Below are 23508 nucleotides of genomic sequence, written 5' to 3'. Positions count from 1 at the left end.
ATCCACGTCAAGAGAGGGGTTTGGCATGGTGATACCATTTCACCAAAACTCTTCACTCTTCGGTGCCACCCTCGAGAACATCATGCGACGACTGGAATGGGAAGGAATGGGAGTGAAGATAGACGGTCGGCAACTACACTACCTCCGCTTTGCTGATGACATCGTTCTAATAACACCAAACATTAGCCAAGCAGCACAAATGCTGGCTTACTCGACCATGAGTGTGGAAAGGTCGGACTAGAGCTGAATCTTATGAAGACAATGTTTATGAGAAACAGCCTTGTTCCTGACGCTCCATTTGCTCTCAATGGAACAAACATCTCCGAATGCAACATTTATGTGTATCTAGGTTGAGAAGCCAACATGACGAATGACCTTGCACCTGAGTTGCTCAGGAGGAAGAGAGCGGCTTGGAACGTCTTCAAGAGCATCAAAGAAATAGCTAAGAGGATGAAGAACCTCTGGCTCTGGGCACATCTCTTCAACTCCACTGTTCTTCCTGCATTAACATACACCTCAGAGACCTGGACCCTACAAAAACAGGATGAGAACGCTATTAGGGTATCCCAAAGAGGAATCAAAAGAACTATGCTTGGAGTATCACACTTCACTCAAATGAGAGAAGGAATCCAGATTTCTGACCTCGTTTGACAATCGAGAATCGGGGATGCTGTCTTGTTGCCAAGGCGTCGAAAATCAGATGGGCTGGACATGTAATTCAATTTGGAGATGACTGATGGACTAGAGCCATTACCGACTGGATTCCACGGGACATCAAAAGATCGCGTAGCCGCCCACCTGCGAGATGGTCAGACTTCTTTGTCAAGACCCTGAACAAACAGTTTGAGGCTCTTCATGTTTCTGGAGCGAGCAGATGCCACTGGGCTACACTAGCACGCAACAGGGACAAATGAAGATTTTACTGGTGCCCACTTGAGAAAATCAATGAAAAAATCGGGATGTCTAGTGATCAAGTGATAAAGTGATTGTTGGCTACTCTAATAAAACTAGGAGTTTTATTATTCTAAATAAAATTTAACAGCATTTGGCCCAGGTCCTAAAAAAAAAATGCCATGGTAATTTTGATGGGGACTGTATTGAATCTGTATAGTGCTTTAGCTAAGATGGTCATTTTGACAATGTTAATCTTCCATCTATAAACAGGGTGTATTTATTACCATTTCCTTGTGTTTTCTTTTCTTTTAATAGTGGTTTCTTTGTAAGAAGCTTTTTTTTTCATTTTTTATAATTTTATTTATTGAATCACCGTGAGAGCAGTTACAAAGCTTTTGGGTTTAATTCTCGGTCATACAATGAAACACCTGTCCCTTCACCAGTGCCCATTCTCCACCCTCCAAAACCCCAGTATACCCCCCATCCCACACCCTCCCCCAGCTGTGAGGCAGAAGATTTCCACATTACTCTCTCTCTACTTTGATTACATTCAATACTTTGACACCAGACCCACCATTATTATTTGGGATTTTACTCCAACATTCAGATCTGCTGAAAAGGCAACAGTAGACAATTTGTTTTCTATTGCTGGTTATGAATAACTTATGATGTCGCATGACTGCAGTAGTGGGTGCATGATTTTGAAATTTGAAATTTTTACAGTTAAATCTTGGAGGGATTTATGCCAAAACCTGCTGGGTTCAGATCTGTTCCTGAGTCTCTTGGATCATGGCTGTTAAGCAGCTTGATCAGGAGCCAGAAAGGCCATTCGTGGGCGGTAACTCTGGGTCTTGTTGGGACGGGAAGGATAGGGCCGGCACCACTCCCATCCCATGAGGTCCCACATGTCTCGTCACTGAGGGCTCAAACCTGATTGCCCAATGCCTCTGGAGGATGGCGGCCACCGAGCCACCAAGGGGGAGCTGGTGGAGGGACAGCATCCTTTCCCCCCTGGGGTGGCCTGGCGACATAACCTACTGCAGGGTCCAGATGCCGCTGGGTTTCAAGATTTGTTTCTGAGTCTCTGGGATCATGGTCATTAAGCAGCTTCATCAGGAGCCAGAGAGGCCATTCGTGTGTGATGACTCTGGGTCTTGTTGGGATGGGGAGGAAAGGGCCGGCTCCACCCCCATCCCGTGACGCCCTACCTGTCTCGTTACTGTGGGCCCAAACCTGACTCTCCAGTGGCCTCTGGCGGATGGCAGCCACTGGGCCACCAGGGGGAACAGGCCAAGGCACAAAACCTATTCCCACCTGAAGTGGCCCAGCGCCTGTAACCTACCGCAGGAACTGGAAGCATTTCTGCCAAAAACCGTTAGGTTTCAAGCTTTGTTTCTGAGTCTCTGGGATCATGGGCTGTATAAGTTTTTTACCTCTTTTGTTAACTTGATTCCCAGTTGTGATTTTGGGGAGCATACCGTGAATGGAATTTTTAAAAAATTCTCTCTCTTAACAAGGGCTGGAGCGATAGCACAGTGGTAGGGCGTTCGCCTTACAAGCGGCCAACATGGCCGACCTGAGTTCGATTCCTCTGCCCCTCTCGGAGAGCCCGGCAAGCTACCGAGAGTATTCAATGTGCCAAACACAGTAACAACAAAGTCTCCAATGGAGATGTTACTGGGCCCGCTCGAGCAAATCGACGATCAACGGGAGGGCCTTTACTTACTTACTTACTTTACTCTCTTAACAAAAGGGAATGCCCTGCCACAGAGGCCGGGTAGGATGGGGGGGGATGGGGATGGGAGGGATACTGGGATCCATGGTGGTGGAAAATGGGCACTGGTGGAGGGATGGGTATTTGATCATTGTATAATTGAAACCCAAGCACAAAAATTTGTAAGTCTACAACTGTACCTCATGGTGTTTCACTAATAAAAATTAATTTTAAAAAATCTCTCTCTTTTACATTGCTTGCATGAGAAATGCGACAGCTTTATGTGTTTTGATTTTGTACCATGCCACTTTAGAGATTTGTTTTTTCTAAAAGTCTTAAAGGTTAATAAGTATAATAGTATAGTGATAATTTGGCTTCTTTTTCCAATATGGATCCCCTTAATATCTCTTTCTTGTCTAACTGGCAACGATTTCTTGAAAAATACGAAAAGCATAGGTAAAAAAATATGGAAAAACTGGATTTAATGAAAGCTAAAATTCCCATGCATAAAAGACATTATAAAGTAAAGAAGTAATTCACAGACTAAGAATTTGTAAGAGATAAGAGAATCAACATAGAAAGATAGGGATTATATAGTCCTAGAAACCTCCAAGAAATTCTGGGTCTGGCCTACAGACCCCCCAAAACTGTAGGGTGGCACAGGTGGTCCCTGGCACAAGTCTCCAGCAGCACTGCAACATCCTCAAGCCTCAGCACAAAATTGTTCAATCTGCTCCGACTGTATTAAATCTACTGATCAACTTAAGGATTTTGGCAATTTTATACTTGTGACTCTCTTCAAAATCAAAATATGTCTAGACATTTTGAATCTCCTTGGAGCTTTAGGTTATGCTTGGTGTTGACCTGTTTTCTTTCTCCACAGACAAGCCTCTTGTTTCCAACCTTTCTTTCAAAAGATGGAATTCTCATTTGACCACCATATTCTACACAGTCTCGTGGATCTGTTTGACCTCAAAATTCCTTTCATTTCTTGTATGATTTATCCCCAAACACCTGAATTTTAATTCTGATGTTACCTCCAAGTAAAATATTTTCAAATAATGAGAACAGAGGTCACTTGCTAAACTTTCAATTTTTAGTTGTAAGATTACTTTGGAAAAAGGCAAGAGAAGCTATCGACACAGCTTTTTAAGGCTCAGAGACCTGGCTCAGTAGCAGAGCAACTACCTTGCATAAGTGAGCCTTCAGCTCAGGTTATGACACCCTGCCAGTCCTCTCACGCCCCCAAGCCCCACACCATCCCCCGCCACTCCTTCCCCAACACACACACAGCTAAGATTAGAGCTAGGATAAAATCTGGTAATATACTATATTTTTATTTGACTATAGTCTATAATTCCAGGGAAAATTGCTATTCTGAGAATTCACTTCTTAAAAAAATTTTGTTTTATTTTTTTAATTGAATCAGTGAGACACAGTTACAAACTATGCATCATCATTGGTTTTCAGTCATATAATGTTCCAACACCTCATTCCTTCATCAGTGTACATCTCCCACAATCAATGTTCCAAGTTTCCCTCCTGCTCCCCACCCCATTCTGCCTGCTTCTATGGCAGGCATTTTTTTCCTTCCTTCCTTCCTGCCTTCCTTCCTTCCTTCCTTCCTTCCTTCCTTCCTTCCTTCCTTCCTCCCTCCCTCCCTCCCTCCCTCCCTCTCTTTTCCCCTCCCTCCTTCCTTTCCTCCTTCCCTCCCTCCCTCTCTTTTCCCCTCCCTCCTTCCCTTCTTCCTTCCCTCCCTCCCTTCTTCCTTTCCTCCTTCCCTCCCTCCCTCTCTCTTCCCCTTCCTCTCTCTCTGTCTCTCTCTCGATCCCCTTTTGGGCTTTATGCTTTGCGGTACAGATGCTGAAAGATTAACAGGTGTAACTCTTTACCTAAGGCTTTGTTTAAAATGATACACGGGTGAGAAAACTCAATAGGATGGAGTGGATGTAAGGCATGTGTTAGGTCCCAAGTTTATTCCCCAGCACTGAATGGTCTCCCAGAGTGCCAAAAAATAAGGCCCACACAGCCCAGCTGAGTATCTCCAGGAGTGAATCCTGTCCTTCCCAGAATTTCTAGGGAGGCGGCCCTAAGGAGGCCAACCCCCTGCTCCTCCCAACATACACACAAAAGATGAAATAGGGGCTGGGAGGAACTAGGAGGTAGCTCAAAGGACTGGAACTCAGGTCTTGTATGTACAAGTTTCCAATTAAATCTCATGTACCAGTGGCTACCTGAGCAACACTGGGCCCAAGCAGCAACAGGCCCAAAGTACTGTCAGTTTTATACCACAAGGCTGATAACTGCTGAAAGTGTCCCCAGGGGCCCCTGAACAATGTTTATGAGTCCCCTCCCCCCGAAATGAAATACAACAAATAGAATAAAATGATACATCATCCCCCAAATATATTTAAAAAAATTTAAACTGGAGGCTGGAGCAATAACACAGCAGATAGGGTGTTTGCCTTGCATGCGGAAACCCACGTTCAATTCCGACCATCCCATATGGTCCCCCAAGTACCACCAGGAGTGATTCCTGAGTACAGAGCCAGGAGTAACCCCTTTGCATCAGTGGGTGTGACCCCCCAAAAACAAAGCAAAAATAAATTTAAACTAACTTTGCAATAAAGATATAAAAAAATTCTTAAGTAGAAGTTAAAAATGCTGATTTAAGGGAAAAATTACTGACCTTTTGCCATTTTAGTTCTTGTGTTTCCACAATAATTTTACCAATTTGCTCTTCATATTGAGTTTCTGCTTCCTATGTAAAAAAGAAGAAAAAATTCTAGAAAAATAATTTCACTTTAATTTTTTCTCAAGACTCTAGAGAGACTTTTATCCTACCACATTCACAACAAAAAACAGATGAGTTATGAAATAAACAGACAAACCCATAAGAGAATGAAGATCTTATATAAATTAAGTAACCCTAAATCTCTATAGAGACAAGTGCCTGAAGAAACAGAGCATTTGCTTACCTGGGACTTAAGTGATTGTATCGTAGTAAGAAAATAGCCATAAGTCCTTAAATAAATTGCTAGACTTATTTAAGTATAGCAGACTGTAGATTGTTTAAGACTGGGAGACATCAGGGAATTCTAGAAATAAGATTTATATCCTCTATAAGTCTTTTCCTTTGGGGGAATGTCTCCCCCAACATGTTGGGGGTGAGGGCTGGAAGTATAGCCACTCCTGGCTATACTCAGGACATCCTGATGGTTCAGTGCTAAGGCAAGGAAATGCAGTGTCTCTTGGTTCCAGAGGTGTTATGAAATGTTCTATTTACACAGACCTGTCTTCTATACTCCCACTAAAAAAAGTTTTCATTCAGGGGAAAGTGCAATGTATGAGAGCACCTGTGGAAACCCACTGCTACTACAAAAGGAAAACTGGTAAAGCAAATAAATAATAGCTTTATCGCTGGAAAAAGAAGACGGATACATATTAAAACCAACATTAAATATAAAGGGGGGGGGTATGGTGCTGCCAGCAGGTCAATCTGTACCTGTGAGGTGAGTGCACCAGCAGCCTGATGGCAACGTCAGACTTTCAGATACCCTAAAATTAACTGCTGTGCCTTTGGCCAGACCCCAAAAACTTGGGGCAAAGTTTACCAAGAAAGTACACGGCCAAAAGTTAGGTATGTGGGAGACACACCCACAAACCACCTCCGGCTCAGCTATATAATTGGAGGCATGACCTCTCTGGTTCCTAATCGAACTGCTTAATGGCCATAATCCCAGAGTCTCAGAACGAATCTTGGAACCTAAAGGCTTTTGGCAGAAATGCGTCCTGTTCCTGCAGTAGGTTACTGGCACTGGGCCACTCAGGGTGGGAATAGGTTTCATACCTTGGCCTGTTCCCCCTGGTGGCCTGGTGACCGCCATCCTCCAGAGGCCACTGGATAGTCAGGTTTGGGCCTGCAGTGACGAGACACACGGGGCCTCACCACAAGGGGGTGGAGCCAACTCTTTCTCCCCATCCCAATGAGACCCCGAGTCGCTTCCTATAAACAGCCTCTCTGGCTCCTGATCGAGCTGATTAATAGCCATGATACCGGAGACTCAGAAACAAATTTTGAAACCCAGTGGCTTTTGGCAGAAATGCATTGGGACTGCATACAAGGTGGCCGCCAGCTCAGGGCTTATTGAAAGCCAGATATGAGCCAGCGGTGACGGGGCAACTGCAGTCTCATGGGAAGGGGGGCGGTACCGGCTCATCCTTCACGCCCTACTGAGATCACGAGTTACCCTCCACAAGCGGCTCTCTGGCACGGCCATGGCTCCAGAGGCAAAAGGACTTAATCCAGAGCCCGGAAGCTTGCGGCAGAAAAGTGAATGGACCATGCATTAAACTACAGTGCCATGCCTCCCCAGGAGGGAAAGGGTGTTGCTCCCTTCCGCCTTTCCCCCACCTGGCAGCGAGGTGGCCGCCGCCTCAGAGTTTATAGGAAAGCCAGGTATGAGCCAGTGGTGACGGGGCAACTGCAGTCTCATGGGAAGGGGGAAGGGGAGCAGTATTGGCACATCCTTCATGCCCTACCGAGGTCACAAGTTACCCCCAACGAGCAGCTCTCCAGCATGGCCATAACACCAGACACACAGAAACCAATCTCGTAATTATCTGGCTCTTTGCAGAAATCCAAAATCGTGGCCACATAACATTATATGATTCTCATAACCAGCTATAGAAAACAAAATATTTCACAATGCCTTTTCAGCAATACTGATTGTTTGGGGGGAAATTCTAAACAATAATTGTGCATCTTTTGTCGAAATAATGAATGTAATCAATGTAGAGAAGAGTTAAGTAGAAATCATCTGTCTCACAGGCATTTGGAGGGGTTGGAGCGGGGGTATACTGGGGTTCTTGGTGGTGAAAAATGAGTACTGGTGAAGGGAAAGGTGTTTGATCATTGTATGACCAAGACTTAAACCTGAAAGCTTAGTAACTTTTCCCACAGTGATTCAATAAATAAATATAAAAACTTAAAAATTAAGGTGGAGTTCATGCCCAATTCAATCAGCTAATCGGGGGCTGAATAAATAGCAGTACTCCTACAAAAACAAAAAAAAATAAATTAAAAGAAATATGAAGGAGGGATCAGAACGCTTGTGAAGAACTCACCCCTGAAATTTATGTTAACCTAACATTGAAGATTAATAAGAATTTCAGAATATGTCCCTTTTCCTCCAACTGCCATTACTACCCAAATAACAAACATCAAGGGAAAAGAACAGGAAAATAAATATTGAGGACAGACTCCCTTGATATACAGCACAAAGGGAATAGCCAATTTTGAAAAGAGAAGTTGAGAACCAAGCAGAAAACAGTTATTTACAAAGACCCTCTTGACTTGGTTTAAAATTATTTAATATACCTTATTAGCTCACACCATAATTTCAGATGTCACCAGAGGAATCTGAAACTACTGTTAGAACTTAAGTTGAGGGGGCTGGAGTGATAGCTCAGCAGGTAGGGCATTTGCCTTGCACGCGACCAATTATATAAGTGGACCAGACTGATAGTACAGCAGGTAGGGCACTTGCCTTGCATGTGATTGATCCAGCTTTGATACCCAGCACCCCATATGGTCTCCTGAGCCTGCCAGGAGTGATCCCTGACACTGCTGAGTGTGCTGCAACAACTCCCCCTGACAACAAAAACGGATTATATGACTAATCTAAACAGTCCAATAATCATTCATTTACAAGCTCCTCCCTGAAGCCTCCAGGTCCAGAGAATTTCACTGGAGAGTTCTGTCAAATAAGGAAGAATTAGGGAGGAAAACTGGGGGCACTGGTGGTGGTAAATATACACTAGTAAGCGATGGGTGTTGGAACATTATAAAACTGAAACACAATCATGAACAACCTTGCAATTTTTGTTGAATTTCACTGTGATTCAATAAAACAAAATTTTAATAAGGAAAAATGAACACCATGTCTATGCAAGTATATTATACAAAATAAAAGAGGAGAGAGCAAGTTCTAATTAAACAAAACCTGTTCGCTGTGATGATAAAACCAGGTACAGATAAAAAAAATTAAATATCTCACAATTTCTAGTGGAAAAGCCTTAACAATGCATTAGCAAACAGAAATCAATGATGCATTAAAAAATATACAACATATCCTGATTTGCATACCTTGTTCTAGGTATGCAAATCTGATTCAACAGTTGATGTAATTTACCATATCAATATGCTAAAAAAGAAAAATCACACAACCATATCAACTAACAAATGCATCTGACAAAATTTAACCTCTACTCATGACAAAATAAAAAGTTCTGGGGCTGGAGCAATAGCACAGTGGGTATGGCATTTGTCTTGCATGCGGCCAACCCGGGTTCGATTCCCAGCATCCCATATGGTCCCCTGAGCACCTTCAGGAGTAATTCCTGAGTGCATGAGCCAGGAATTTGATGCTCAAGCATGAGCCCTGAGCATTACCAGGTGTGACCTAAAAAGAAAAAGCAATAAATAATTAAAATAAAATAAAAATTTAAAAGTTCTTAGGAATAAAGTAATTACCTCAATGTGATAAAAGATATTTATGGAAACACTATGTTTAGTACAATATTTAATAATTAAAAACTGAATGTTATTTTTTTGACAAAGCAAGGTAGTTTTTATTGAAACTTATTTAGAAAGATATGAGGGAAACAGAGAAGTACATCTTTGAGAGAAAACACAGGCTTCTCCAGAGTAGAAATAAGTAAGCAAAGAAACAGAGACAAGCAAGTGAAATGCATGTTTAAAGGAGAACACAGGCTTGAAGAGCAAACCTAGGGACTGAATGTTCTACACAAGGTTTAACTGGTAACAACATGTTAGTAATCTCTTCTACAAAACCTTAATGGCTCTATGATGAGATACAATAATAGCCACAACTTCTTCTAAGGAAACATTTCTTAATAACTTTTAGCAAATTACAACCAGCATTATAAAATAAATTATTCAGGGCCAGCTATAGGGGCAGGATTGAGGGGTGGTTGGGAAAATTGGAAATAATGATTGTGGGAAAGTGCACTGTTGGTGGGATTGGTGTTGAAATATTGAATGTATTAAATCATGAACAACTTTATAAAACGAAAAAAAGACTGAATGTTCTAAGGTCAAGTATAAGGAAGAGGGATATCTACTGTCATCATTCTTATTTAACAGCAAAGGGAAGGAAGAAAGGAAGGAAAGAAGGAAGTATGGAAGGAACAGAAGGAGCTGCAAGACAGAAGCAAAATCTCAATTATGTGGGAAAATGTTTAAGATTCACAGATCTTTCTAGAAAAACTCTAAAATCTGGGGTCTGAAATGATATTACAGTGGATTGGTATATGGTTTTTGATTTGTACTCAGCTGACTTGGGGTAGATCCATAGCACCCCGTATGGTCCCCTAACCCAGCCAGGAGTAATCCCTGAGCACAGAGCCAAGTGTAAACCCTGAGCACTGCTGGTCTGTCCCCCACCCATGCAAAACAAAACAAAACACAACAAAACAAAAAAGCTTCAAACAAGAAAAGAATGAAACAACACATACAGTATAGAATGAAATGAACTTCCAACCCTGAGCACTACTGGGTGTGAAAAAAGAAAGAACTACATGTAGAGTGCCTCTAATTGATTAACTGACTTCCAGTGGCTCGGCAATATCATCTAGGACTATAATTCTACCTACTTTTCTATTTTGGGCTAGAGCAACAGCACAGCACGTAGGGCATCTGCCTTGCACATGGCCGGCCCGGGTTCGATTTCTCCATCCCTCTTGGAGAGACCAGCAAACTACCGAGAGTATCCCATCCACATGGCAGAGCCTGGCAAGCTACCCATGATGTACACATATGCCAAAAACTAACAAGTCTCACAATGGAGACGTTACTGGTGCCCGCTCGATCAAATCGATGAACAATGGGAAGACAGTGCTACAGTGCTACTTTTCTATTTTACCATTACCTAAATAATTTCCCTTGGGCTTTAAAGCCTTGACTATTTTGGGGGCCAGAGAAATAGTACAGTGGGTAAGGCACTTGCCTTGCCTGAGGCCGACTCAGGTTTGAAAGCGTCCTTGGACCTTCTTATCACCACTTGGAAGGCATCCCCACTCTCCCAGTCAACCAAAATAAAGCATATTACAAAAGAAAAAACAGATGTCTATGTTCATTTGGGAGGGAGGAAAAGGGAATGTGCTTTTTCTTCCTAAAGAAAAATATGCATTTAAAAAAAAGAAAAACATGCATATCTTCATAAATTAGTTGAACTAAAACTAAAGTTACTATTTTCCTTGTCTGGGTCTAGTTGTACACTTCTGTTTCAGAGGTAAAAGTGAGTTCTGATAGTTAACTCTTATTTATATACCAATTCAAAGCACTTATGTACTAATTAATACAATCCCATATATAATTGCATAAGGTGATCATTTTGCTATTACCATTTTATAAATGAGAAAATTGGGTTATTAAATAACTTGCCTAAAAGTCACATAACAAGTAAACAGCAGGGCCAGTATTTGAATCTAGATAATCAGTTTCTAAATCTGTTGAATAGGCCATTGTATCACCATTAAAAGACATCAGGTGGTATAGACAGTATGAATAGTTATACTCCTCTTCTTCTAAAACTTCAGAATTTAATCTCTATGTCCCAGAAAAGTTAGAAAATCATTCTAAATTATTATATTACTTATTTCAAATATGCAAGTACATTTTGATGGTTTCATAGAACATTTCTAAACAAGAAATAGAAATAATTGTTAAATGGAAAAACAAAAGAATTTAAGAATTGCTATGAACATTTTAATATTAATATTTTCTTATTTAATAAATCTTTAACTGATTACACTGACTAGTGTAAAAGCAGTGGTTTAAATATTAATTGGGAAATCAATTTTTAAAATAAACTTTTAGGTTATCATATGTATATTAGAGATAATTATCTCAAATACTTTGTAGTTAATCAGAAAAACTATCTGAAAATATTATTTTATTATAAACATGAGAAACTAAAGTGGGCAATTTCGTAGGAGGTGAATTATGAGTTTTAAAGGAAAATAAAAGTACCCAGTTACATTTTGGGCTGCTTAGACTAGTGCTTGCTTTATCTATGTATTATGTCCCTAAATCTGTTCAGGGTCAAGAATTGAAGAGGCCTGACCAATACAGCCCATCTTGTAAAACTACAGCCTGGAGCAAGCACTTTTAAAAAAGCATGACACTTCCTAAAGGTTATAAAGAGTAAATAAACCATCAAATTACTCCTCTTTTATTGTTTTTGTAAAAACACTTAAATCCTTGTAGTCCTAAGGCATCAAATAAAAAATAAACAATTTCCTAGGTTCTATATTCTTGGATACTTCATTGAAGTTACATATAGGATTTTATTAATAAATTGATATTTTTGCTCACTGACAATTTAGTAAGAATTAATAACTTGCAAAACAGTTTGTAGAATGAAGATAAAAATTTAAAGTTTCAACAAAACAACAAATAATTTTAATAGATTAAATTTTAATAAAGTTAGATTAAAATTCTAATATAACAGAAAAACATTAAAATATTACCTTTGCAATGTGGATAATTCCTATTTTATCAGTTTTCCATGAGAATTAAGGAATGTATATAATATTTTACATAATTTGTGTAATTCATAAATTATAAATTATATATAATGTAGATATATTTATATACATTATAACTACAAAGGGGTATTTAATTTGCACCAGAGCTAATTTTAGTGCTTCATTATTAAATATTTCATAGGTATATATTTCTTTTTACAATTTTTGATTGAGGTAACATTAATACACATTATTGCATATGTTTCAGAAGTGTTTTTCCCACCTGTTAAAGTAAACCTTATTATAGTAAATTGTTATAGGATGCTCATCATCAAAGTGCTGAATTCCATTCACTTACATTCTTTGTGTCACACAATCTCAAGTGGCAACAATTTTATGATCTGAATCAAAGGTTGATTTGGTTATTTTGTTCCTTGTTTTGTTTCTTTATTCCATAAATGAGTATTATCATGCATATTCATCAACCTCTTAACTTAAAAAAATTATTCTGAATAAAAGCTCTTCATTAACATTGTATAATTGTTGTTATCTATTCATTCCAAAGCACAAAAAAATTATAAGCTGTTATATCAAGTATTTATAGTCAAAAATGTATTGTTCTTAATTTGTTCATAAATTATCCTTCTTTCTCATTCCTTGAAGTCACTTAAATTTGTTCTTTTCTCTTTAATTCAGTATTTGGACTGTTATGGGTTAGGCCTTATTTTTCTTTAGATAAACATACCAAAGGAAAAAGAATTAAAAATCAAATTCTCTGATTTAAAAAAAAAATTAAAACACTTACCCTTCTCATACGTAATTCTTCTAATACTTCCAGTAAGCTGGTTTTGAAATCCAGTAATTGAATAGAAAATAATGTCTCTGAAGAACTTTGAAGAGCAAAGTTAGATGATGATGGTTCCATCTGAAGATTGGGCTCCATATTATTATTTATTTCCTGTAATATTATTTTATTCTTTTAATATTAAATATTTTAAATAAAAACCATTAATCTGGGTTTTTTAAGTAAAAGCACAAAAACATAACTGATCACAAAATTACCAAAAATTGCTACCAAAAAAATTGCCACAAAAATGTAATAGCCTGTAACATATAATCTCCCAGGTTCAATATTGTATAAGAGTTTTGTCACCACTCATATTTCAGTCTTGATACACAAAACATTTGCCACAATAATATTCTTCTACTTCTCTGCATCTTGTGATTTTTTTCTTTTATCTTAGTACTCTCAAGGACTAAAATTTTCATCCCCAAACACCTATTTCTAAAAAGCTAGATTTTTAATGTTATAGACAAGGTGTGACCTTTCACTAACTAACTGCATCATGCCAAGGTTAAGAAAGACATTGTGCTTCCTAAACTTGTCTTAAAGCATTTTTAAGGATGTATGAATATTAACTATTATCAATACATTCTTTCAACCCAAAATGTTTAAAAGGAGGGCTTGTCTTCTTTTTTGTATTAGTGAAAGTGAAATTACAAAGTTATTCATGATTGGGTTTCAGGCATACATTGTTTCAACACCAATCCCTTCACTAGTGCCCACTTCCCTACACCAATTTTCTCTCTCCCCCCATTTTCCTCCCACTCATCAGTCTGTCTTTAATTGGGAAAGCTTTTAAAAATATATGGTTCCGGGGCTGGAGTGATAGTACAGCTGATAGGGTGTTTGCCTTGCAGGCGGCCAACCAGAATTCAATCCCCCGCATCCCATATGGACCCCCAAGCACCACCATGAGTAATTCCTGAGTGCAGAGCCAGGAGTAACCCCTGAGCTTCGCTGGGTGTGACCCAAAAAAGACAGTGGAGTCCAGCCAGGGAAATGGCAGCAATTTGGATTGTGGGAGCAAGAGGCTCCGAGGGCTCTGCTTGGGCAGGAACCAGGTAAACCCATCCCTCCAATCTATCCCGTTCTATTCAGTCTTTTACTGGTCAGAAATTAACTGCAGCTTTTGATCTCTTTGAGATTTATTATTTGGTCTCTGGAGCCAGGCCAATAAATGAGCTTGCATGGGTGAGCCAGAGGTGGTTGTGGGTGTGGCTCCTACATACCTAACTTTGGGCCATTTAATTTCTCGGAAAAATTGGTACTAAATTGTTGGAGTCCTGCTACAAGCACAGAGATTATGGGGTGTCAGAAAGGCCAAAGGCATCATCAGGCTGCTGATGTCTTCACTCTCTGTGTTCAGGCTGACCCACTGGTGGAGCTGTGCCCTGTGGACCTCAGTGGTGATGGCAGCGCCATGGCTCCAGCAGAGATATATTTCATTGTTGTTTTGATTTGTATCTCCTTGACACAAATAATAATAGAAACAATTAGAAATGCAAAGCATTTTTTTCATGTGCCTTTTGGCCATTTGTATTTCTTCTATGAAGAAATTTCTGTTCATCTCTTCTCATTTTTTGATGGTATTGGATGTTTTTTTTTTCTTGTAAAGTTCTAACAGTGCCTTATATATCTTGGATATTAAAAAGAAGAGGAAGACTTTTGATTAAAAAGAATCAGATCTACTGAGTTCTTTTCTCAACCCAAAAATGTATGATCAGGGGGCTGGAGTGATGATAGAGTAGGTAGTGTTCTTGCCTAACATATAGCTGATCTGGTTCAATCCCTGACACCCATATGGTCCCCTGAACCTGTCAGGAGTTGTCCCTGAGCACAGAGCCAGAAGTCAGCCCTGAGCACTGCTGGGTGTGGTCCAGAAACAAACAAACAAAAGTCCCCGGGCTGCAAAAAAACCCCTCTCATTTTAATTATGACAAATTCATAGACAAACTGCAAAGAAATGCACAGACATCACATACACAATTATTCAGACTTTCCTGCTGCTAATGACTTGAACAGTAAAAGTAAAGTAAGTAAAGGCCCTCCCATTGATCATCGATTTGCTCGAGCGGGCCCAGTAACGTCTCCATTGGAGACTTTGTTGTTACTGTGTCTGGCATATCAAATACTCTCAGTAGCTTGCCGGGCTCTCCGAGAGGGGCGGAGGAATCGAACTCGGGTCGGCCATGTTGGCTGCGTGCAAGGCAAACGCCCTACCCGCTGTGCTATCGCTCTAGCCCTACTTGATAGTAAAATATAAAAATTTCATTTCTGACATGGTACAATCCACAGAGCTTTTAATGGTTCTACCAGCTTCCAAGACATCTACAGTTAAGTTCTTGCCTTATGTTTGGGAAGTCCTCAGGTATTAGCTCCCTTTCTCACTTCACCTCCTGGAGCTCTCATTATTCTGATATTTACCTTTCAATATTGCCTGATAATTCTGGTCAATTTTAATTTTTCCTAAATATTATTTCTCCTCTTCATTTTGAGTCATTAATGTGATTTTATCTTCAATTTATGATATTCTTTTGCAAGATTGAGTCTACTTATTATACTTTAACTGGTAGATTAAATTTCATTCACAGTCATACTCAGCATTCTTGGAAATTTTTAATCTTTTCATTTCTTTGGTGAAGAATCCCTCAGAGTTCATTTTTCATATATTGAATCTTCTCTATGTTTATGATGGAACTTCTCAATTCTTTGTCACCTCCTCCAATACCACATCACTCTGAGAACTTGTTAATTTCTTTGAGAAATTCTATCTCATTTTAACAAGCTACCCATAGAATTTTCACATGGATTAGCTTCTTTTATTTTTCTGCAATTTAGACTGTGGCCATTACCAGAAGGGTTAAGCATGACCAGAAGGGTTAAGGAGGGAGGGAAAAGGCCCAGAGGGAGAGCTCCACACTAGCTCTATTCCTGTATAATTACTCCCAGCTCCTAATCCTGTCAAAGTCCTTATTACAATTCTCTACCTCTGGAACATGAAACAAATTGCTACACTATTCCGTGAAGTAGGAAGAAAGGAGTCAATAGCCCAGCTACAATTAACTAAAAACACTAGAACTTAGGGGTATATTTTGTTTATACTTAGGGGTATATTCTGTCATGCCCCCAGAAATCAGTTTCTACTAGAAGCACCATCTTTCACCTCTGGTCACTGGTTTGATGTATTTTTATTTCCCATTCCCCAGAGTCAGGTCATGCAATATGTATGTTAGCTGGAGGATCTTCATTTGAACATCTTCATCCCATTCCTCTCCAAGCCACAGCCATTCACCTTTGTATATTTAGATGCATGTATAAAGGCCTTCCCGGTGATCGTCGATTTGCTCGAGCGGGCCCAGTAACGTCTCCATTGGAGACTTTGTTGTTACTGTGTCTGGCATATCGAATACTCTCGGTAGCTTGCCGGGCTCTCCGAGAGGGGTGGAGGAATCGAACTCGGGTCGGCCATGTTGGTCGCTTGTAAGGCAAACGCCCTACCCGCTGTGCTATAGCACAGCAGGTAGGGCGTCTGCCTTGCATGCAGCCAACATGAGGAATCGAACTCGGGTCGGCCATGTTGGTCGCTTGTAAGGCAAACGCCCTACCCGCTGTGCTATAGCACAGCGGGTAGGGCGTCTGCCTTGCATGCAGCCAACATGGCCGACCCGAGTTCGATTCCTCTGCCCCTCTCGGAGAGCCCGGCAAGCTACTGAGAGTATTCGATATGCCAGACACAGTAACAACAAAGTCTCCAATGGAGACGTTACTGGGCCTGCTCGAGATGCATGTATATTTAGAGAAAATCAAGCTGTGAACTGTTAAGGCCTTTTTCTATGATGTGATTGACTTCTGATTATATTTATATATTTATTTTTGGCTTTTGAGTCACACCCTGCAGTGCTCATGACTTACTCCTGGTTCTGTGTTCAGATGGCAAGTGTTTTTTCTCAGCATCTATTAAACTTCCTTTCTGGAAGTTCTAAGACCCATAAATCTCTAAGAATATTCACCCTGAAAAGTTATCTTTAACATATGATGGAAAAATAAAAATTTTCCTCAATGAACAAAATGAATGGAGTTTATTACCACCAGAAGTGCACTATACCAGAATTCTTTTAGTGGACAATAAAAGGAAAAAAAACAGGAAGGGAGGTGCAGCCTGCATCCCATTCCACAAACACAGGTAGACTGTGAAGGGCGTCCACAGCCGCTCCTCCCCTGAGGATGGAGCTGACCCATCCTGAGAGACATTCCAGGAGATTCATGTGTCTGATCCCATCCTGCTTACACAGTAAACCACACAGTGTCTCCACCCTGTTCCCCAACACTACCGGGAGTCAAAGCAAGAGGCGTCTTTGGAGAGTAAGTAGTATACATTCCATAACAGTGAAGCAGAAAAGCACTAGATCACTGCTCAAGGAAGCTCAGTCATTCATACTTAACACCACATAGAATCAGAAGCAATGAAAAAAATCAAAACAATTCAGTTGCATCAATGGATGGGAACAAAAGTACTCCACTGCATCAGGTCTTTGTAAACTGTGTAAACTGCCTAAAGAAGATATTTTAGAACAACAATCTTCCTGATGTTAAATGATCTGAAAAACATCCTGGAACAGAGAATCAACAAGTTCAAAGAGAGTCTAATGGGAAAAAATGAAAGAACTCATTCAAGTGGAAGTGAAGGCACTAAAAAATACCACAGCAAGTCTTAGCAGCAAAATTGAATAAGTTGATCACTGAATCAGTGACCTAAAAGTATATATACACCATCATCGCTAAAAGAGATTGAGGGGGGGAAAAAAGAGAATTTAAGAGACATAGTTAACAATATCAGGAGGAAAAATCTCAGAATAGGAATTCCTATTCCTATGAAAGAAAGAGGTTTAAAAAAAAGTAATAAAAGCTGGTTGAAGAAATAATAGCTAAGAACATTACCAATATAAAGAGGGAGACTGGTGCACTGATCTAAGAGGTGCCAATAAAAATAAACCCAAACAACATCTAGACATGCTGAAACCAACATGACAGACACCAATAATAAACTCCTGAAAGTGGCAAGAGAGAACAAGGACTCATATACTAGGGAAATACATAAAATTTCTCAATGAAAATTCTAAAATAAACTCTACAAGCAAAAATAAAATGAAATGATAGGTAATATTTAAAATACTGAACTAAAATTACCTCCAACCCATAGAATCCTCTATGCTATATGATTATCCCTCAGATTTGAAGGAGTGATAAAGATGTTTCCAGATAAACAAGAATTGAGGGCATTTCTCGTATCTCAATGTGCTCTGTCAGGAGATACTAAATAGTCTCATATTTAAAAAAAAAAGCAAAGATCAAATAGCAAAAACAACAAAAGTTCTCATAGAGAGATGGCAACAAATTCCTTCATATCAGCATTTTGTCTAACCGTCAATAAACTAACCTCTCCTCTCAAAAGGCAGAGTGACTAGATGGAATGTTCCATCTAGTTCCATGTCCCTAGTTCTAGTTCCTGTTCCACCTGGTCAGTCTGCTGTTTGAGAGGAGAATTTATTTCATTGAAAGGAAATAAAATTCAACTTTCTCCTGCTTACAAGAGACATACTTGAATTCTCATGACAAGCACAGGCTCAGAATTAAAGTTTAGAAAAATCATAGAGACCAAAAGGACACAAAAATAAGCAGGGACAGTCATACTAGTATCAGAACAAATAGCATTCAAGCTAAAGAAAGTAATAAGATAGGTCAAACATTGTATACTGGTTAAGTGACCAATAGATTAAGAGAATTTAACTATTTTACACACACACACACACACACACACACACACAAACACCAAATAAAAGGGCACCAGGTTCATAAATATATTGCTACCGAACCTGAGAGATATATCAATGGCAATACAAATAATACTTGGAAACTTTAACACTCCACTCTCATCATCAGACAAATCAATAGGATAGAACATCAACAAAGAATCAAGAGTCCTGAAAGAGAAAGTGGAAAAACTGGGGTTAACAGACACATAGGAAACCCTTCACACACACACACACACACACACACACACACACACACACACCAAAATTCAAGATATACATTTTTTGTTGTTGTTTTGGGGTCATACCCAGTGATGATCAAGGCTTTTCCTGCTGGTGCTCAGGGGACCATCAGGAGTGGGTATCAAACCCAAGTCTTATCCATTCAAAATTTGAATTTGACCTATCTCTTCAGTTCCAAATACAAATTTTTTTCCAATGTATGTGCAACATTCTCCAGGATAAGATACAGGCTGAGCACTATTTGAGAATACATGAGTAAACAAAATAGAAAAAGTATCAAATACATTTTCAGTCAATGCCATAAAGGTAAAATTAATTGGGGGCTACACCCAGCTGTGTTAAGGGCTTCCTCTTCACTCTATACTCAGATATTGTTCCTATTGGTGTTCAGATGATCATATGCAGTGCAAAGGACCAAACTATGGTCTGCTGCCATGCAAGACAAGTGACTTAACATGTATGCTATCTCTCCAGTTCTCATAAAGATAGAAATTACACTAAAAAGAAGTCAGGAAAAGTTCTAACATTTGGAAACTAAACAATACACATTTTTAAAAAGTACTGGTTATAAAAGAAATTCTAGGGCTGGAGCAACAGCACAGCAGGTAGGGCGTTTGCCTTGCACGCGGCCGACCCAGGTTCGATTCCCAGCATCCCGTATGGTCCCCTGAGCCCTGCCAGGGGTGATTCCTGAGTGCAGAGACAGGAGTAGCCCCTGTGCATCGCCAGGTGTGACCCAAAAAACAACAAAAAAAGAAATTCTAAAAATACTCAAAATGTATTAGAATGAAGACAGAATCTATAGAACATTTGAAGTACAGCAAAAGCATTACTATGGGGGAAGTTTGTAGCAATACAGGCTTACATCAGCAAACAAGAAAAAGTTCTTTCCTCCAGTATGCACTAAATCAATTACTCTTTAGCATATCATTCTCTTTTATTTTCTTCAGAGCATTTTCTGCTAATAAAATTATACTGGTTAATTATCTAGTACCTATATTTATTGTCTCTTCCTTTAAAAATAAGTTCTGGGAGGCCTTTTAGAAGTTGGGATGGAAAACTTTCAACACACCTCCCTTTAATTCCAGAAGCCCCAGCAGTCATACCTGCATCCCACCACTGCTGCCATATAAGCTCATCTACTGGCCTTTTTTCTAGAGACTTAAATAAATCTAGAAAGAGATCACCTAGCCAAGAAAATTTCTCAGACACTCATTCCCACCTCCAGGGTTCTCTCTGAAGAGGGCAGAACGGTTTCTGCCCAAACAAAGTCTCAGCAGCCACTCTGACACTCGAAAGTCGCTGCCTAGTTAAAAATTTAACTCTAGCTGGACTGCCCAGTTAAGAATTCTGAATTTTCTGGAGCACATAGCTGCCGTCTGTGCCACACAGATGATCCCATGACATCCCCACTATCTGTAACACTGACATCCCAATAGTAGATGAATGGGACATAACACAGAAACCAACGAATCTCAACTAACAAATACATTAACACAGAAAGTTAACGTGCAACAACAGCTTAGTAAACCCTCAGACAAGAACTTAATGTCTCCATTGTAAGATAAAACAATTTTCACTAATTTTCTTCTATGGAAACATTTTTGATCATTCCATTAGAGATTTAGGGGTAACAAGCAATATAAAATCAATTACTGTTGGTTTGCTATGGGGGCAGGATTGAGGGGTGATTGGGAAAATGGAGACAATGATGGAGAAAAGGTGACAGTGGTGATAGAATTGGTGTTGGAATATTTAATGTCTACAAAAAAGCATCATGTACAACTTTGTAAACCACATTTAAATAAACGTGGGGAGAGGGGAGGGAGGTCAATAAGATCTGAGCATCTCTTGTCCTGAGCATGCTGTATCTTCAGCACCTGGGACAGGGCCTAATACAGGGCAATACGAGAAATATTTCTTGAACATTTAATGATTTTGCCTCACTTTTTATTTGTTCATTTTAGTTCTCTCACTCTGTCATCCAATCCTTAATAATTAATTCCCATTTAGTGATTTAACACTATGTTAATTTTATTTATTAATTTATGGGCTGGAGTGATAGCAAAATGGGTAGGGCATTTGCCTTGCATGCAGCCAACCCAGGTTCGATTCCTTCACCCCTCTCGGAGAGCCCAGCAAGCTACGGAGAGTATCCCAGCCACATGGCAGAGCCTGGCAAGCTCCCTGTGGTATATTCGATATGCCAAACACAGCAACAACAAGTCTCACAATGGAGATGTTACTGGTGCCCGCTCCAGCAAATTGATGAACAACGGGAGGACAGTGGACAGTGCTTTATAGTCCTGAGAAGTGTTTCATTACGGTTAGAACAATAGTTCAGAGGGTATGGTGCCTACCTAGCACATGAGTGACCCCACTTCATTTCCTTGTACCCTGTTTGGTTCCCCAAGCCCTGCCAGCAATGATCCCTGACACAAAGTCAAGTGTAATCCCTGAAGCACTGCCTGCTCAAAAAGAACAAGAACAAGAACAAGAATATGAAAGGTCCATCAAGAATTCCAGGCTTTCACTATGAGAACAGCCAGGTTAACTCTTTTTCTCTTTTTGGATCACATGGGGTGATGTTCAGGGGTTACTCCTAGTTCTTCACTCAGGATTTATTCCTGGCGATGCTCAGGGGACCATATGGAATGCTGGGGATAGAACCTGAGTTGGTCACATGCAAGGCAAATGCCTTACCCACTGTACTATCACTCCAGCCTCCCAGGTTAACTTTTATATATGCAGAGAACTCCAGGCCAAGACAATTTGAAAAAATAGCACAGTGGGTAGGGCGTTTGCCTTGCACATGACCAACCCAGGTTCGATTCCTCCATCCCTCTCGGAGAGCCTGGATAGCTACCGAGAGTATCCTGCCTGCACGGCAAAGCCTGGCAAGCTACTCATGATGTATCGATATGCCAAAAACAGTAACAACAAGTCTCACGTGACATTACTGGTGCTTGCTCGAACAAGTCGATAAACAACGGGAGGACAGTGCTACAGGACAGTGCTATAGTGAGATATATATATATATATATTACTTTACATATATACATATATATATATATATATATATATATATAACCTTCTACCAAAAGCCATTCTCTGCTTTCCCACCCCTGGAGAAAAACATACAAAAAGGTATTATGTTAATGACCTCCACTATAAACTCATAAGTAACCATTCAAAGAACATACTAGAAATCAATTGATATTAAGCATGTTAATAATTAACTTTGGGATTGCTATGTGAATAATTTCCAATGCATCTTCAGTCTAAAATATATTCATGTATATTTTTTCACTCCATATCTAACATATAAAAATTTGTAGGTTTTTCTTCTCCCTCAAATTTTTGCTTGGATTCTGTGCCACAACCACCTGTGCTGGGACTTACTCTTGGCTCTGTACTCAGGGATCACTCCTGAAAGAGCTTGGGGAACAAACCCATGCAAGGCAAGCACCTTACCTGCTGTCGATCTCTATAATCTCACCCCTCAAAATGTCTTAACATATTTGTCAAAAATACCGCATATTTTTACTTAAATCTCCAGTTCTTTTGGAGAAAAGAATCCTAGAATCAGGTATAAAGGGCAAACAGATCTTAGTGAAAGAAGGTTGAAAATTATATGTACAAAGTGGAAATGAGCAAGAATTGGATAGGAGATAATAAGTAAACTTTAATAGAGAATTCACAAAAACTTTAATTCCTGTTTGTCTCTCCCTCTATGTATCTCACTTTCACTTTCCTTCATCCTTTAAATATGATCTTTAAATGGACCAGTTTATTCTCTCTCTTAATTGGCCCTTAGGTTCATTCTGCATCACTACTCCTACTGCTATCAATCTAGTCAGATACTCATTATCTGATACATAAATCATAATCAGCTTTTCCTGTTATCCCTTCATTTAATATTCTCCCCCACTTTGATCCTAAATATTTTCTCCAGAATTATTTTTCAAAACACTGCTTAACTCTCATCAATCTTAATATTCATGAAGGCTCTACTTATCTATAAATCAAGTCCAACTGCATCTGCCTAACAGTTTTCCTGCTTTCTAGTTTCATCCTCCTTTTCAACTTTAATCTTCTGTACTCAAAAGAATCATCTATTAAAGCTTCTTTATTATCTCCTATCTAATACATGCTCATTCCCACCTTGTACCTAGAATAAATTTTCAACCTTCTGTCCTTAAGATCTATCTGTCCTTTATGCCTGATCCTAGGGTTCTTTTCTTCAAAGAATCCCTCCCTAAGTTCCATTCTTACTCATTCTCTAAATTCCTGTTTAGTGCTTAAATTCAACACTACATACATGAAATTATAGTCCTAGTTTAATAAATAAATATATGTATTTAATCAAGAATTACTGGCGGGCCGCGGTTCCCAAGGGCATCACTGGAACTGCCCATTGCGGAGCCCCTGCCCTGCCAACGGCTCAGCTG

The 23508-nt window shown here is 39.6% G+C and overlaps 1 protein-coding gene across 1 annotated transcript in view; it reads right to left on the bottom strand.

Moving 5' to 3' along the window:
* CCDC73 (coiled-coil domain containing 73) overlaps positions 1-13102 on the bottom strand; it is a 101180-nt gene extending 88078 nt beyond the window's left edge. Inside the window, 2 exon segments of the mRNA XM_056135482.1 lie at positions 5298-5369; positions 12966-13102. Of these exon segments, the coding sequence (XP_055991457.1) occupies positions 5298-5369; positions 12966-13085 (192 nt within the window). The 5' untranslated portion in view covers positions 13086-13102.
* Between the last annotated feature and the right edge of the window lie 10406 nt (positions 13103-23508).

This window comes from Sorex fumeus, unplaced genomic scaffold (assembly GCF_029834395.1).
Source record: "Sorex fumeus unplaced genomic scaffold, SorFum_2.1 ptg000007l, whole genome shotgun sequence".
Classification (NCBI taxonomy): domain Eukaryota; kingdom Metazoa; phylum Chordata; class Mammalia; order Eulipotyphla; family Soricidae; genus Sorex; species Sorex fumeus.
Note: the sequence above shows the minus strand (reverse complement) of the source record. Positions and strands in the feature narration are given on the sequence as shown.